The sequence below is a fragment of the Halichoerus grypus genome, chromosome 9, assembly GCF_964656455.1.
Source record: "Halichoerus grypus chromosome 9, mHalGry1.hap1.1, whole genome shotgun sequence".
Lineage (NCBI taxonomy): Eukaryota > Metazoa > Chordata > Mammalia > Carnivora > Phocidae > Halichoerus > Halichoerus grypus.
The window spans coordinates 39,956,687-39,975,252 of NC_135720.1; the positions used below are offsets into that span (position 1 = coordinate 39,956,687).

General features: G+C 38.0%; 1 protein-coding gene across 13 annotated transcripts in view; it reads right to left on the reverse strand.

Moving 5' to 3' along the window:
• Positions 1-594: 594 nt before the first annotated feature.
• The window catches only part of PKIB (cAMP-dependent protein kinase inhibitor beta), a 138,800-nt gene continuing 120,828 nt past the window's right edge, over positions 595-18,566 (reverse strand). For 8 of the 13 annotated variants that reach the window (XM_036088699.2, XM_036088646.2, XM_036088665.2 and 5 more), the window contains 2 exons: positions 6,355-6,531; positions 595-1,805 (listed from right to left, as the gene is read on the reverse strand). In XM_036088699.2, coding sequence (XP_035944592.1) covers positions 1,738-1,805; positions 6,355-6,523 — 237 coding nt within the window. In that variant the 5' untranslated portion in view covers positions 6,524-6,531 and the 3' untranslated portion in view covers positions 595-1,737. Of the gene's footprint in view, positions 1,806-6,354; positions 6,532-11,659; positions 11,698-17,964; positions 18,039-18,566 lie in introns of all 13 variants that reach the window. The other 5 variants (XM_036088674.2, XM_036088721.2, XM_036088732.2 and 2 more) reach the window with 4 other exon arrangements.

An 18,566-nucleotide genomic window follows, 5' to 3' on the forward strand; every position in this document is an offset into this window, starting at 1 on the left:
CTTAAACTTAGCACTACTGACCCCCATAGCCAGATAATTCTTTGCCGTCAGGGTCTCCTGGTAGGACTGCAGGATGCTTGGCAGCTTGGCAGCATCCCTAGTCTCTGCCCACTAGATGGCAGTAACGCTTTCTCTCCCCAGCCCCCACCCTAGTCGCGTCAAAAATGTCTCCAGATACTGCCAAATGTCCTCTCTGAGGCCAAATTGTCACTCTCCCGCAAGTTAAAAACTACTGTTCTACTCTAATACTCTTTATACTCTTTACATAATAGCATGTCATTCAATAACTCTCTGAAATATAGTTTTAATGGCTATAATACATTTTATTGAATATTAATTTAGTGCTACACCTAAGATACTAATTTAGATTCTTCTATAAAAAAAAATTGTATTTGAGAAAACAATCGGGTTCTTTGAAATCTACCCCTCTGGTATATGTAAGATATTAAGTTAGACTTTGTCGATGAAATAATACATAGGAAGTGATTTATACTGTAAAGTTTATTAACTTCCTCCTTTAAAATGTGTCGCCCTTTTTCAGTTGGTATAGCTAAGATGATAAAAATAAGACTTGTATCAGTAACAACTTTCTTGAACAGTGAAGAGTTTATTTGATTACTGTATACAGACATGACCTAAGTCAACAATCAAATAAAATATAAGAGCATGCATATATATCTGAAAATGAAAATAAATTCATTAGTCCATTTTTTAAAAATTCAGAATTTTATTATTTTCCTAAAATGTCTAATAAATCAAAATTTACTAAAACTTTGGTTTTGTTTTTGTTCCTTTTAAAATATATGCTTAAATATATATTAAAAGCAAGTATTTTGCTATTTCTACCTACAACATTCACTAAATATTTATGTGTTATGTTAGCTACTTTAGGAAAGATATAAAAATTAAGGTCTGCATTCCTGAGGAAATCATTTTAGAAACAAGTCACAAGACACAAAAGCCCTAAGAATAAGAAAAGACAGTATAAAGCAACTAGTAAAGTGTTTTGTATAATTCATATTAAAGAAAAACATATGCACACACGTACGCCAAAGTTAAGGAAGATAGCGAAATTCATTTAATAGGCATGTTCCACATAAACGATTTGTCACAAATTTTGTGTTCTGAGAGTCCACATGAAAAATCACAGTATGCATAGACTAGAAGCAAAATGAATCAAACAAAAACATCCTGGAGATACTTAGGTTGTCAAACTTTTGTAATTTTTCCGAATCCTTTTAGGGTTTGGGGAAAAGTGTGCATGTTTGGTTAAAAATAAATATTCTCTGTTTTTGACTATTATTCCTTCCCATCAAAAAAAAATGTCCTACAGATTCCATAAAGTTTTAAATGAATAGTGTTTGCTTTATATTTACCAAGAAACGGGTTATCTGTTACCATAAAAATGGAATTAAAAATACATCTGGCCACGTAAATCCAAAAGAGAGCAGTGGATTTTGTTGGGTTTATAGATAATGGTATGTATTTAAGTGACCATACATTCTTAACCTTTTCCTTGGGTGCAATTTGGAAGTAATATGCCTTTTAATAACCTACATTGGACATCAATGGTTGCATTCCAAGTGAGTAGCATCACAACAAAATTGTCTAATACACACATGTTGCTTAGGGCTGCAATGTTACCATAGTTACTACCAGATCAAACATCTCAGGAAAGCAGAGCCATTAAGTCTTTCAATGTACAGAAATTCAGTACTTTTGATAGTTTTTGAGCCTTCATTTTTCTTCTTTCTTTGGCTTTTCCAATTGCCTTTGTGTTGTTTCTTCATTTTTCTTTTTTACATCTAAAAAAAAAATAAATATTTTCATTCACTTATAGAATATAGTGAAATATACTTCATATTATACTGGAATGAAACAGTTGGGATCTCCTTTATGCACCCTAATCATTTTCTCCTTGATTCCGACACGCTTTGCCCTCAATCTAGATATGGACACTACACAAAGGAAAGAAATACGGGTCGGTTTGGCAATCTACATTCTGCTAATTACCTTTCTCTCCTATTCTCCAGAAGTATTACAAGCCAGGCAGTCTCCTGAGGTATTATTACAATCTCCATTTATAGACTAGTCCATCAAAGCATAGACAGGTTAAGTGACTTGCTCCAAGTCACAGAGCTAGTAAATGACAGAGACACAATTTGGTTCCATAGCCCCACCCCCTTAATGATTTCCCCAGAGGCATCACACTCTCTCCGACTTCCTCACACTTTCTACCTCCTCTGCTTTTAGGAGATGATCTTTCTACTTCACAGGAAAAAAAAAAAATCAAAGCCATCAGATAAAAGCTCCCTCAACTTTCTGCCACCAAACCTCTAAAACTCCAGCATCTGTATTTATTCCTACTACCTTCCCTCCTATTACAGTGGAAAATGTGCCCCTCAGGACCGGCTGCACAATTTACTGGAGCCCAGTGCAAAATGAAAATGCAGCACCTCTTGTTCAAAAAATATGGAAAACTTCAAGACAGCAACAGTAGTGCCTGACACCGAGTGCAAACCTCTTCTGAGCCCAAGGGCCCTGTGCAGCCACACTCACCCAGACCTTTGGAGCCGGGCCTGGTGCTGCTCAGACTTTCCAGGTCTATTCCTTCATGATCAGGGATCCTATCTGTTTCTGCCTCATCAGGAAGCTGACTCTTAATCTTCCTCCGCCTCCCTTTCACCTGACTTTCCCTTTCTCCTGACTCCTCGTTTCCTCAAGTCACCACCACCTTCACACTAACAAAGGCCTTCTTTCAACCACAAATCTTCCACATACTGTCTTGTCTTTTATCCTTTCAAGTGTATCATCCTTTGCTGTCTCCATTTTAAATGAAAACTATTAAGTCTCTACTGCTTCCCCAAAAGTGCTTACTGAAATCATCACTGGCATCTCTGAAGTTAAATCTGATGGACTCTATTCAGTTCTTCAACTTTCATTCAGGAAATATGTATTAAGCATGTATTATGTACCAAGCGGTGGAAAAAAAAAAAAAATTCCAGCTCTCAGGAGACTTTTAATGAGGGATGTGGGGAAGAAGCAGAACAAGTAAAATATGTGGTATGTGCGGAGTCCTAAGTGCTATGGAGGAAATAAAAGAATAGGAGTTGTCAAGAAGTCTTGGGGCCTGGAGCTTGTGGTTTTAGATAGGATTTGCTGGGGAGAAGGGGCATGCGAGTGAAGCCCTGAGAAGGGGCAGGGTGAGCTACGGTAGCAGGGAGAGAGCATCCCAAGCAGAGGGAACAGCAAGGTCAAAGGCATCAATGTGCAGGAAGGAACTGCAAGTGGGACAGAAGGGAGAAAAAAGATTGGAAAATGGAGTCAGAGAGATACCAAGAGACCAGATCTTTTAGGTGAAAAATGGCAGCTATCTGGACAAATGTGAAAGCAGAGCTGACAATTTTTGCTGATAGATTAGATGTAAAGATGAGAGAAAGAGGGGAAGACAAGGATGACTCCAAGATTTTGGCTCTAGCCACTGGAAGTGTGAAACTGCCATTCACCAAGATGGAGAAGAGGCAGGAAGAGCAGGTGTCAGGAAGAATATCTGGAGTTCTCCCTATTACCCATTAAGTTTGAGAGTCCTGTAAGATAGCCAAGCAGAGAGGTCAAGTAGGCAGACGGATTTATGAGTGTGAAGTCAGAGGAGCTTCTGGCTGGAGATAACAAATCTGTGAGTGATCAGGAAGATTATATTATCCCAGTGAAATTGGACGATATCTCAAGAGGAGGGAATGTTGATAGAGAAGAAGTCAAAAGACAGTTCTGGTACCATCTAATTCATTAAGAGATAGGGGACATTAAGAAACAACAGCAGGGGAAGGAACAGCGAGTGAAGCAGGAAGAAAACCAGGAGAGTGGAGTGTCCAGGAAGCCCAGGGAAGAACAGTGTTGAGGGGAAGGGGCACGATCCACAAAGTCACGTAGGGTGGAGACTAAGAATGGACCACTGATTTCATCAGAGACAATGTCATTTGTGATCTTGAAATAGAGGGGTGGTGTGGTGAGGACCAGAGAAAGAGAGACAAAGGATTTGGAGGCATGTCCATTCTAAGAGCTTTTTACTAGCTGCTCCTTCTGCAAAGACCATGTTTACCTCTGATCTTCGTGTGCCTCCTGCTTTCTTCAGCTGCCACTCAAAACACACCATCGTCATTCAGGTCTCAGGAAGGGTTGCCCTAATTTCTCGGTCTAGAGTCACGCTGTAACTCTACCACAACATCCTATTTAATTCTCTGATAGAACATATCACTGTTGACATATATTTACTTGTTTATAATTTAACTCTCCCATTGGAGATAGAAGATCCATGACAGCAAGACTTTGTCTGATTCACCACTACGCTACTGGTTTTTAGAATGGTGCTTAGCACCTAGTGGGCACTAAACTGAACGATGGATCAAATAGTGACAGAGGGAGTTAAGAAAAGGCCCTATTGACATTTACCACTGCCACCCTCTGTCATTTCTTGCTGATATGTTACCAGGCATCATTGTCCTCCCTATCATGGTTATTAATTTATAAGAGATAGATTAAAACAGAGTATGAACCAGGCAAATTTCAGGCAGGTTAATTTTATGCAGGATGCAAGGCATTTGAGATCCTAGAGTTCTTCCCGCCTAAAAATACTTATCAAAAACAACGACAACAAAAACCAAAGAGGACAAATCTGAGGGAAACTACCTAAAAACCACTTAATAATCCACCTAATAATCCCTTTGCCCTTCCCTCTAAGGGAATGTGATCTTGCTTGGAACAATCCTTTTTCTTTTGCTAGTAAATTCCTTGGCTCACCCTCCTCATAAAAACCTTTCATTTTGTACAACTCCTCAGGGCTCCCCTCTAACTTGTTAGATAGGATGTTGCCTGATTCATGAATCCCTTAATAAAGTCAATTATATCTTCAAATTTACTTAGTTGGATTTTTGTTATTTAATGATATAAAAATAGTAACAATATTCTTTCAGATAACAGTCTCTCTAGTGACCAAAATAAAATGGTGAAGACTACTAATTCTCCTACAGTGTATTTTTTCTCTTTCATTTAGGTAACGTCAACAAGCATTAAGGTTTTGTGTGTGTGTGTGTGTGTGTGTGTGTGTGTGTGTTTGGGGCATGTAAACTTTAATTAGGCCTGTCAGGCTAATAAGTAACTTAGCTTCTCCACCTCTCTGGTTGAGGATGGCCCTTCAACAGCAATATCATGTTCTGGTAACCATATTCCATTTTCAAACTGAAAAGGCCGAAACCATTACACACATTTTTATTTATTTTCTTTCTTTCCCTTTTCCCATCTTATAATAGTTTGTATGTACATGTGTACTTTTTTGCTATTATTTGTAGTGTCTCATATGAGAAATGCAATGACCTCTGGGACAGGTGAGGTGTCCCTGGCCAAACAAAGATATACTTATTTCATAGGGATCAAACCAGGAACATTTGTAACTTTACCAGGTAACAAATAATGTCCTGAGGCAGAGGACCAAGAGCCTTCTTCTGGGACTTGCATGAATAGGGCGGATGTGTAGAAGCTGATAGCCTCTTGCCTCCTTGGCAGCAGGAATAAATTTATACACACATACTAAAGTCTACCTTGACATCTAAAATGGGGCACAAGGCACAAGTATCTTGGTAATGACTTGGAACTGAAATTTTCTTTAACCTTCATGAATGTTTTTTAAATAAAAAGACTTCTTTAAAAATTTACTGACGGTATGATTATATTTATTTCCAGAAGACCAAACTCCGGAAGCTAGATGAACTGTATGTAAGCAATGGGGAGACAAACCCAAGTTTTCCTTCATTGGTTTGACAGCTCCCCTTTGCCCTTAATTCAACTTTTTCTACTGAAGAATGGTTACCTTTTATACAAATACTCACCTTACAGATCTCATCTTCAACTGATAATAAACTGCTTTTTAGATATGAGAAATAGAAGGGCTTATAGAATACTAGAGTGAAGCACAAGCTTCCAAAGTGGTTTGCTAATGGATGACAGGAGGAAAACTATTCTATTTCTGAGTGTTTCTCAATAAATTTTTAAGTTTATTGAGGGAAGGGATTATATTTGTTCACATTTTATTCCCAATAATGAGCACTATGAGTGACTCTACATGTCCACCAAATACATAAATGTTCAGCTTGCACATACACATTGGGAGAGAAAAAGATGAAGCTGTTCACTTTCAGAAAGCCTAAAAAAAATGTACTTAGCCTTCAACAAAAACTGAGAGATCTTAGTCAACACGTAAGAAAAAAGAGCACTTATAACTAGTTAAAAGTGAGACTGTTCCAGAGGCAAGGATTGATTAAGAAGAGAGGGCTGCTAATTCGAAGGGAATTTGTGCGTTACCTTCCTTCATGGAGAGGGCCTCCAGTTTGAGGGGCAACTCTGAGGGCCCACCTGTCCCGGCTGAGCCCTGGATGTCTGGCACAGCATTCCGGCGGCCGGTCCTGGCCGAAGATGCAAAATTATTGACCACAGACTCCACATCAGTCATTTCTGATGGATCTGTCCTCATAACAACATCTGCAAATAGAACGTGCACATGAAGAAGAGGATGAGCCTATTTTGAGGTAAATGTTCATGGTGGCGGTGAAAGGCATGGCCAGATCAGAACCACGACAGGCTTGAGAATGGAATCACTGATCACACCTTGCATCTCTGTCTACTGTTACAGTCCTGCAGCTTCCATTCGCACATTCGCAGCAGCGCTCAGTGTGAGCCAGCTTGCTATAAATAACCCCTGAGCCGAATAAGCCACTTGGATGCTTTAGGGTGCAGTAATCTCTTGCCTTTTGTTCTATTTTTCTGTGGATGGATCAGCCGAACCAGGGCTTGGAAGGAAATGAAAACTGACTTGTTCGGCCCCTCCTGTGGGGACCCTGCCTGCCAGGATTTGTTTGTGGTGGTTGTTCAGGCTGAAACCAAATCACTATAATTTGTAGGGCCCACACGAAACACACTTGGCTCTTACTCCTTAGAAATTCAACTTTATCTCAGAGGCGTTTTGCCCCAGTGACAGCTGCGTATTGCAGTCTGCTCGGGCCTCAGACCTAATTTTCAACAGCCTCATGTTCGTGTTTAGGAGAGGAGAACCTGTATTGCCTCTTCTTGCCTTTAAGTGGACCTGGTAATTCCTAGCGCTTTTCAAAGCATTCTTTATTGTCCTAGTAATTGTCTCTACGAAAGAATTCTCAGGAAATCATTTACCGTACAGGGAGGCAGGGAGGCAGCCGATACTGTTTGTTCTAAAACTAACCCTCTTTCATATGATGTTTTCTAATGAATCTTCCCTAAGAAGTCAAAGCTGAGTAGGATCTCAAAAGCCGTGGTGGCAGCAAACATTTATTGAGAACCTATTAAGTCCTAGGCCCTCAGCTGGGCAACTGAGAGTACAAAGGAGTAATACACTCTCCGTTTTTAGGGGACTTTTACTCTCAAAGGGGAGAAAGAAGGTATACATGCGAGGACAGATAACATCATACCACAGAATGTGCTGAGTATCAACCAAGGGAGGGAGGCAATCAATTGTGGTACTTGAGGGCAGAAATATGTGAGTCTTGACCTACCCAAAGCAAACCAAGCTTTTCACTGTTGTTGGAAGGGGGCCCTTTCCAATCGGTTAACTTCAATTCAGGAAATGCTAAAAATAAAGTGAAACAGTCACAAAACACAGTGCGTTTCGTATTCGAAACACAACTCCTTTGGTTCAGCGGACCCAAGAAACGGCACGCTGAGCTTAGCGTGGGCCTCGGGAGTCCAGGAGTAGGCGAGGCTCCTTCCCCAAATAGGCTCATCTTTGCAGGAATCGTGGAAAATTTGAGAACGAGGCTAGATTTTCAGACACAACTTTGGAATCAATTAGACTTCTCACTGTTTAGTATTTGCCAACTGTCTGGCATTGACGGAGAGCATAGAGTAATCTAAAGGGCACCAGGCTGTTAAGACAAAAAGAACTTCACTGCATATAGGCTTGTAGGTGATATTGGCTAATTCATTTAAGTTCTCTGAGTCACAGTTCCTCCCTGTGTAAGGGGTATAAAAATATTAGCCTGACTGATTCACAGTATTCTTGGGAAGAACTAATGAGATAGAGGATATAGAAACTCCTCATAACTCTAAAACCATATGTTTGTTTATTGGCATCATCGTTCACAGCTCACAAAGTTTTATTTACTCCACCGCCCCTCTATGTATCCCTTTAATCCTACCAAGAAACATCTTCCTACTGGAAGAAGAAGCTTCCTAAGAGGGAAACTAGATTTATTCAATACAACATGAACATTTTCATATCTATTATCTCACTTTAAACCTCCCAATAATCTTATGAGGTAGTAAGGAATAACCCCCACTAGATGGATGTGGAGACCAGGGCTCAGGGAGTTTAAATGATTTATTTAGTCACACAGCTGCTCACATAGCAGAAAGCAAGCAAATCCAGTTTCCGTTCACTCTTAAGGCACGATGATATGGATTACCAAAAAATTACCTTCCCAAATCCCTGTGATATGTATAGACAGACATACAATAGTTACTTTCAACTCTGCCCTTCATTACTTTTTAAATAGGGAAAATTATATATATACGTATGTATGTATGTGTGTGTGTTTGTGAGGGAGAGAGGAAGAGAGGAAGAGGTTCCCTACCATTTCACAGGTGTTCTTTTCTGGCTTAAATGTTTGGTTATCTTGTGAGCCTCCTCCTTGTGCCCCCAGCCCCATGATACATGAATGTTAATTAGAGATCTCTTCTCTGTAGCTTGTGAGATGTGACTGACACCAAGTTTGGAAAAAGACCCCATTTGCAGGCTTCTACTCTGTCCTCAGCCAGTTAACAGCGCATCAGAAGCTATGGGCATGATCAAGTGTTTATTTCTGTGGAGGATCTTCCTATGTCACGCAAATAAGTTAACTATACTAAGATTGGAGGACCAGTTCTATGAATACCTTGATTATTCCTGGCCTGATAGTCCAAAATTTTAAAATTGAAGATAACGATACATATAAAAATATTAAGATATGCTATTTAGAATATTTAAATGCTATATATTTTATGTTAAAGGTGTAAGTAAACTTCTTTAGTAAGATGCTCTATGTTAAAAGAAGTATTGAATTAGAATTTGTATATTATTGAAAGGGAACTTCCAAAAGGTGGCCTATAGAGTAGGCGGTCAACATGGAAGAAGAAATTCTGGTCTCCAAGTTTATTTCAAGGCTTCTTTGCTGTTGGCTGCTATTTTGGAAGTTTTTGCTTTTGCCTTTACATTATTATTTCAGACATAGGCTTTCTAAATGAACCCTTTCTTGTCAATTAGTGTTAGAAAACAAGATCATCACAAAACTCTCAAAAAGTTTGTCAAGTTATACTCATTAACTACCATTTTAAGATCAGAAACAGAACTGGATGTGAAGGGAGGCCAAGCCAAAACAGGCTGCTTTACTCGGGAGCTTTACTTAGTCATTTCCAAGCTCTCTCTCTTCCCGGGACCATCTTCCTTTCAGAGCCTGCCACCGACACCAGTGCTGAGTGACCAGGATGCCAAGCTCCTCCGCAAAACAGCAGTTCACCCAGCCCGGCCCTCCAGGGCTGTGGCGAGAGGGAGTGCTCTACTGTCAAAAGTCATCTCATCTTCCTGACAGAAGGTGTCGGTGACTTAGAGCTCACTGGGGGGTAGGAACACTGGAACCCACAGGGTGATTCTCAAATGGGCTCTTTTCATTCTCTGGCAAGGAGATTTATTGCAGCATTGGAAATAATCTGAAAGTCTGTGAGGGAAGAATGGTCGAATAAACTATATATATTATATTATGGAACATAATACAGCTACTATAAAGAATGTGCTAAATCCAGTTAGATCTACCTACAGAAATGTGTCCATGACACATTGTAAAATAAAGCAAATTTTAAAAGTAATACTTACAGTGTGGGGGAGGGGAAGTAATGAATATAATATGATCTCAACTTTGTAAAAAGAATAAAAAATGCTAGCTGAAAATATAAGAGAGAACAAGGAGAATATTAACCATTTGGTGGTACTTCCTTATGTATGTTAACTTGTAATAATGAGCATGTATTACCATTGTAATTTAAAAGTACTGAAAGACATTCACCTGGCAAAACTAAGAATACACAGATATTCTAGCACAGAAAGTCTCTAAAAGTCACACTTTGACAATTTAGCCAAAAATAGCGTATCTTTAAGTGTAAGCTTCTCCCTGTCCAAAGAGTCATCTTACGTGCCTGTCGTTATTGTCTTCTGCAACATTGATTGCATATGTCTGATTTTTTTTTTTAGAGGGATGATTATATACATAGTAAAAGAAGATCAAAATGGAGCAACCAAGTCTAGCTAAAAGAGTCTCCTTTAAAATAGGGTTGGGAGGCCATGAGGGAAGAGGAATTTATGCACATCCTCAACAGAGAAACTATGAACTTTTTGAACTTTTAAGCCAGCCGCAAGCCCTCAGCCTGGACTTAACTTCCTCCTCACCGTGGCAACTGGATCACCCATGGTCTTCGCTTCTAAAGGAGCCAATTTGGTTTAACAAGCTTCAATCCTTCGTTTGCATACACAACCAATCCCAGTTAACCCAACTTCAATCCCTCTTTCTCACACAGAGGACCTGAAAACTACACTCCTAACCTTCCACCTTTATAACTCTGCCCGCCCCCCCCACCCGCCTTTGTCTTCCTTGGAACACAATATGGGTGTCTACCTAAATCTGTGTTTCCCTAACTGCAATTCCAATTGCCCAAATAAATGTCTATCCGCTTTAATTTTCAGTGAATCCTTTCTTGGTCAACATTATAGAGAGAGAGAACTGCTCTCTTCAAATGCTTTGTGACATTTAAAAAATATATAAACCCACAGAAAGAGGAGGAAATAGTACTAATAAATAAAAACAGAAGAGAGATTAACATCCAAGTTCTTTTAATTTTCTGGGCTTAAAAAGCTAATTAGGTTTATGTTTGCTAACCAAGGCAGCTGACTCACTAGCAACTCTTCCTCTTCTTCTACAGAATTAGGTGGGGAATCTGGGTGAGTTCTGCTTTGTCAACTGCGGGTGATTACAGGAGCTGAAACCATTTGGACATTTGGAGATTTCACAGATGTCCTCGCATGCCCCCAGCAAGTTGATGTAATTTTCATCTCTTTTGAAAACACACCATTTTCAGGGTGCCTTAACCAAAGCCCGTCCCCCAGTCACATATACACACATGCCGGCATTTGCAGCGATGCAATATCGAAAATGCAACATCAGCACAACTGAAGAGGACAAAGATGTTCAAGCTAAATGGAGGAAGACATATATATATATAATATATATGTACTTTACATATGTATGTACACATGTGTATTTGTATATAAAATCACTAGTCAGCTCCCAGTGGACTCAAAAGAGCCTGCTAAGAAAGGAGTGTGTTAGTACGTTTTAAGTATAATCAGAAACAAAAGTTTTTGCAACTTCTTTCTCTCCCAATGGAGATGGCCCACCCTCTTAGCTCACACTCATTCTTTTCTCAAGTTTCCTTACTTGAAGCCAAGATGGCAAGAAGGTGGTTACCTTCTCTCTAATCTCTGGATCCATATCACTCACTTCATCCCCCACAGTGAAACTCATTCTGCATGTAAGACTTGAAATACACTTCTTACCTGCTAAATTAGTTCTCTGGGGGTATGAGTCAGGCTATCTGAAAAAAAAAAACTTAAAGTAACAAAGAAGAACATATATTTTGGAAAATTAGTGCTTTTCCTGGTCAAAAGAAAGAGAGGATGAGATAGAGCGAGACATGGACTGGTCTCAGTTGATAAATTCCTCATCTGTCTCTCTCCCGCTTTCAGCACCTTAATACCTTATGCTAGATTTCTTCAGTTCTCTGCCTACAGCTCGTATTTTGCAAGATTTTCTGTTCTGGAGTGCAAAAACTTCTTCCAAACAAGGTGAGAGAACTATAATAATTGCCTCTTAATGTGGACCAACAAAAACAGATGATTATTTATTCATCCAGTCGACATTTATCAAGCTCCTACTAAATTATTAAGTGCCAGGCCCTGTGCTAGGCCCACAAGCTACAAAGAGGAATCCACAGTCTGGTGAGATCAAACACATTTTGATCTTTTCAGTAGCTTTCTTGTCCTCAAATCCTGTTCTTTGGAAATAAAGTGTCCACCTCTAAAAATGGGAATCCTAACACAGCTATTCACCTAAGTACCAAGACCATTTTAGGCTAAACAGAGTTTACATGAAATGTATACCTATATAAAAACTATTTTTTTTTAACTTAGAGATCTTCCCTTTTTTTTTTTTTTTTTTGGTAATTCCTCCACATATGGAGTTTCTGTGCCTCAAGTACAAGCCAGAGGAAATTCTACCTCTTGTCTGTTGACACACATATTATTTTTCATGCTTAAATTCTTGCCTGATAATGATTTAAACAGACCCTTCAACATATATTGGTAGGCACATGAAAGCTATTTTTACCACCAGAATTTTTGACAACTTAAACCTAAAAATTCTAAATATAAAGTCAAATTGATTTTCCTATAATCTTCCAGATAAAGCAGTGAGCAAATCTGAAAACCTTTCTGGCGCAATAACATTCTTATACTAAGATAGGGTCACTTAGAATAACAATATGGACTGATGTGGATAAAGATAAGAACATCGAATTCACTAAGCATGTAATCTCCTTGAGTGTAGGGGTCACATTTAACTGGTCATCCTACTTTTTCTTTTCCTGCTAGAAAAACTTACCCAAAACACGTCCTCCATAAAGGATTGTGGGGAGTTAGTTTGCCACAGGCCGACCCCTACCCCTTGCAGCTTCCCCAAATAGTCAGTGACACAGACCCAGACAGCAGTGATGCATTAACGTGATACAGCCAGTTTGTGTTTGTTTGTGTGTGTTTTCTAAGTTCAGACAGTATTCTTTCTGCCATTATCATGACTCCCCCTGCTCCTCTCCAAAACAAATTTCCCTAATTATTAGTACGTTATCTTGAGCAGCACATACGTGTGTGCGGGCATTATGCATGATGGGTGGTATCCAGCACACACAGTGATATTTTCAGTTCTCCTTTAGATGAACGTAATTCTAAATGGTTTTAAGTTGTTGCAGAGTATCCCTCTTATTTTACATCTGACATAGTTTTGGCCTTTTACTTCCCACCTTTTTATTTCTATCTTTCTGAGTGATCAGAATTGAGAGCACTTAGCTTGAATTAGAAGGAACCATTCTCATTTTTTTTCCCCCCCCGCTTTACCTCAAGCCCTACCTGTACGCCTTCATTCTCACGTATTCCTCACATTTTCCTTTCTATTCAAGGGACTCAAATATCATTGTTTTCTTATTTTATTAAGGTTCTGGAGCCTACTTAAGGAAGTATGTGGATTCAATTCAAAAAGTATTTATTTAACACCGACTGTGTGTAAAGCACTGTGCTATTTACCACAGTAAGTAAAGACTTCTCCTGCCTCAACTGGAGACCTGGAAAGGCTGCATGCCAGGCAGCTCCCCGACATGCACAGAGGAAGGAGTGGTTAGTTCCAAAAGAGAAGATGGGGCAGAGCTGCAGAGGGGGGTCCCAGGGAAAGAGCGAGCAAATTCCAGAGAGAGACTGCTCTCAGATCATTCACTTCTCATCTTTGCCTTTTCCAACCATTTTCGGACACAAAGTGTTCTTAGATTTCAAAAAAGGCACAAAGACTCTCCAAGCTCACAAAAGCCCAAGAACTGAATTTGCACAAAAATGAAATAATTTTGAGGATCCCATGGTTTGCTTGCACCATTTCCAGAGTGAACACAACCTGTCTGTGCAGGGGGGGGGGGTCAATGCAAGTCCTAAGAAGTCAGTTCCTTTTTTTAATGAGACGGTGGTTTTAAAATGTCAAGTGACTTTTGATGACATCAGTAGGAAGGAGAAAAAGGGAAGCTAATCTGACCAACATGGTCATGCTAGAAATGACTTTGTATCCCTCTAAATAGTACATGGGCTGGCACATACTTGCCCAATAAATTCAATAAATAAATATTGAATTAATAGCTGATATCTATAAATTATGGGCAGGCAAACATAGCTAGTGAAGGTGCTTTTAATTATTAATATTCTCAATAAAGACTGACGTTCAATTAATCAAATATTAAAATGAATTTTATGACATTACCAATAAAGTAGGGCAGGATGTAAGCTAGGGGCAAATACAATGCCTTGGAGGTGTGGGTAACATCAATTGTCATATGCAGAGCAGAAGTTAATGCAAAAACTCTTATGGAATCACCCTCACCCAAGGCATCTGAATAGTTACACTCTTCAGACATCAGGTCTCTGGAAGGGATTCATAAACATTAAACTGTGAACAGACTGCACTACCTAAAGTCAGTTAACACACAATTCTATCCGCTTTCCCTTGTGCAAATATGAAGTCCTCTAACACTTTAAATAGCCCAGATCCTATAGTTTTAACTCATTCAACTAATTCTCTTTCACCATTTTCATTCTCAACAAGGGGAAAAAATAGAGCCTTTAGCCTCTGGGCTTATTTTCTTTGCCTAAGATTATCATTGAGAGTGATACATCTATGACAAAAAATAGTCCCATAATTACTACTCCAGTATAAAGGTAATCTAAAGCAATAGCTTAAGCTTGGACACTTTAAACTGCCTGCTTTTATTTCCGAAAACTTTTATAACTTATATATGCTCATCTGTCTTCAAAAGGAAAAATGCAGTGATACAAAACAAAAGAACTATTTTTACTAACGTACACAAATTTATATATATAAATGTGTACCGTATTCATCAAAGCCATTACTTTAGGAAGCTACATTTGTATTCCACCTCTCAAAATATTTTTGTGATTTCATCAGTGCAACCCACTTTATACTCCTATATAATATAATGGAAGAATAATGCTACATTTAAAATATAACGTTATATTTTATAGTGAACAGTTTTTAATTAAAAACTATCCCAATTGATCACCCATTTCTTTGTACTGAAATGACTTCAGGTTTTCTTCAAAGCTTCCTTAAGTAATTTAGATTTGCATATATTCAGAAGAATTCTATTTCAATATTTCAGAGCAGAGCTTTGAGCAAAGACAGCATTACTGAACTACCTTAATACACCCTTGGAATGACTGCCCTTAAATTAGTCCTCATATTTATTAAGCAGTCCAAATGGAGCAATGGAAAGTTTGGTCACCTAAAAGTGAGCATGTAGCGGAATCTTGCATTGCCTTCTAATAAACTAGCAACTTTCTTTCCTTTTTTTTTTTAATTTTATTTATTTATTTGACAGAGAGAGACACAGTGAGAGAGGGTACACAAGCAGGGGGAGTGAGAGAGGGAGAAGCAGGCTTCCCGCTGAGCAGGGAGCCTGACGCGGGGCTCAGGGCTCGATCCCAGGACCCTGGGATCATGACCTGAGCTGAAGGCAGACGCTTAACAACTGAGCCACCCAGGTGCCCCTAAACTTGCAACTTTCAACAAGACATTTAACTTCTCTGTTAATTAAGTTTCCACATTTATCAAAAGTAGAATTAATATTATCTATTTTACTACCTTGGAACCCAACAAACTAATGGATATAAATGTGCTTGGTTAATGACCACACAAATGAAATTTGTTTAGAAATCAATCATATTAATTTATAGGCACTATAATAGATTATCATTATAAACATTGATTATCCTGTTAAAGAAGGCTTTTCCTTTGGCTCTAGAGACAGCCTCTGACACTGTAAGTTACAAAGACAAGAAAAGATTAACACAGAGATATTTCCAGAAATTTGGTGTTTAGGAGGAAAACAAGAACATAAAAAATTTACATTCTGCACCCCGAAACCCCTCCAAGTTGGCTACCTTTCTGCAACATCTCTTCCAGATAAGCCACCTGTCACAGAAGACCGCATCTCCCTTACACCATTCATCATGGTTTCTTCCTAAGGGTAAACCGTTTGTATACTTTCAGCAACAAACCATGTTTGAGTGTTTCATTACTAGCTAAAATGGGATTGGAATTCTCAATTTCTTCATGAAACCTGAAAAATAATTCTTAATCTGAGTAATAGCATAACGACATTATATGGTGAGGAAAGAAGGATCACAAAATTCGTGAGAGAATTCTGCCTCCTCAGTAAGGCTCCTCACCCCGTTTAAAACAATGTCTTCTCCCGGTCGCTCTTAACCTCCCTTAACTTGCTCTACTCTCCCTTAGCACTTAGTAGCTATAACACATATTATAACTTACTATGATTGCACTGCTGTTTACTATCTCCCTCTACTACAATGTAAGCTCCACAAAGGCATAGGTTTTTGTGGGCACAGGTTTTTATAGGTTTTTCACTGATGTATCCATAGCACTAAGTCATGCCTGGCACTCACTCAGTAGGTACTCTGATCAGAGTTTGTTTACTGAATGAAACAATTATCCTTCCACATCTCTCTTTCAAAATGAATTCTTTTCTTTTTGCATATGAAAATAATACATGCTCATTGTTGGAAAAAAAATGACAATTCTTCTGGAAGAAAAAAAAGGAAATTTCCTTTTACCCATTACCCAGTGATAGTACTATTATAATTCTGGTGCATATCCTACCAGAATTTTTTCAGTGTTCACATACACAGATGCACACAAACATCTTACATGTCTGTATTTTGAAGTTAGATTATATTTATTTAATATCATTTTGTCATATCTTTTATAAATCATTTGATCATATCTTTTAAAATATAATTGTTTTCAGGCCAACACAATTCTGAATTTTTAATGAAAGTTTGAAAAAAGAAAATTTTCTAGCAAGCCAACATTTCAGGGCTTATACCAACTATGTAAAATAGACAGAGCCAAAAGCTCAAACATGAAAAACATGACTGAGGACTGAAATCATTCACAAACCTTTCCTTAATTAAATTGAATAAAGTTGATTTATAGGTAAGATGCTTTTAAAAATGTACACAATTTTAAAAGTTCCAGTAATGTCTTTTTCTCCTATTTCATCAAAGTAAAAAAAAATTCTTCGGGTTGTCTTTTAGTCTCTTTTTGAATAGATTTAATTTTCATTTTTTTTCTTCCAACTGAGAAAAATGAGGAAATGATTGAGACTTTTCAAGCTCTGATTTGTTTCCTAAGTTCTCTTTAGTATTTTATTTTTCTTTGCAGAAGAAGAAATCATTTTAGTGTTTCATTAAGCAAAAAATTCAATCAAAATCACAGTAGCAAAAATTTTAAAGTTGTTTTGAGGATTTTCTGGGTCATATAGGCAAAAAAAAAAAAAAAAATTCCCAACCAAATAGCAAGTAACTTCAGAAAGAAAAGTCCTACCATTGAAATATTTTTGTTCTTCAAATTATGTGTATTTATGTTTGTCTACAATTAAGTTAATAGAAATGAAATTATTTATATGGATGCATCTAACTTTTTACAAAAGCTTTTTGTAAAAATAATACAGTCTGTTACTATGTTTCTTTAATATTATATAAGTTCATTAGAAAAAAATCTTCATGAAAAATGGTATCTAAAATATATTCAACAGGCATAATAAAAAAACTCAAAGCCAGTATATATAATAATTTTCAAAACAGATGCTCAGAAAAGCATGATAAGGGAAATATCCAAAATTTTAACAGTAGTTCTTTGTGAGTGGTGTTATTATACATGATTTCTATTCTCAGAACTTTGTGCTTTCTAAATTATCTATGATGAAGATTTTCATTATGTGAAAAAAGGTGTAAACATGGGTTGAACACACACCATTTTAAATCACTTTAGTGAAATTCAGTGCATGTGATTCTGTACTGTAGGGTGATCATTACTATCTTCATTTTAAAGGTGAGAAAACTGAGGATCATAAAAATGAAATGATTTGGCTAAGCAATGGAGCTAGTGAATGGCAGAGGCAAGCCCAGAAACCATTTCATCTGACACCTCATACATTGCTCCTTCTATTACGTCTCACCCAATATTTGTTGAACAGAGACTCAGCCTTCATTCAGCCAACTGTTATTGAGCATCCTCATTCAGGACAAGATTCTAGAGAAATAAGACCAAACACTGTAATTACCAGAGTGGGGACACACAAAAAAAGCATAATGCATGGTCTTTACTCTGAAAAAGTATGTGACCTAATTGTACAGATGAAATACATGCACATTAAAGGGAATGTAAAAATAGAAGTCAACATATGATATATCCATGTAAGTGGTATAAATGAAAAATGCTATAGTAGTGTAAAAGGGAAATGGCTATTGAATTTTGGGTGATTAAAATAGACTTCATAGAAGCTATAGAACACACATTGGGCCCTAATATTTGGGAGGGATTCATACAGATAAAAAAGACATGAAAAGGCTTACCAAGCCAAGGAAATAATTCAAGCTAACACATGAAGTGAGTGTAAAAGGCAACTTCCAAGTAAAGGAAAAGGAAACATCTAGCTCTCATGGAATGTTAAGCCACGTAGAGTTGGAAAAATAAGTTGGATCATAGTCGTCACTGTAACCCAAATTGCAAAGAAAATGAATGCCATTAAAAGGAGATTGTGGGGGCACCTGGTGCTAA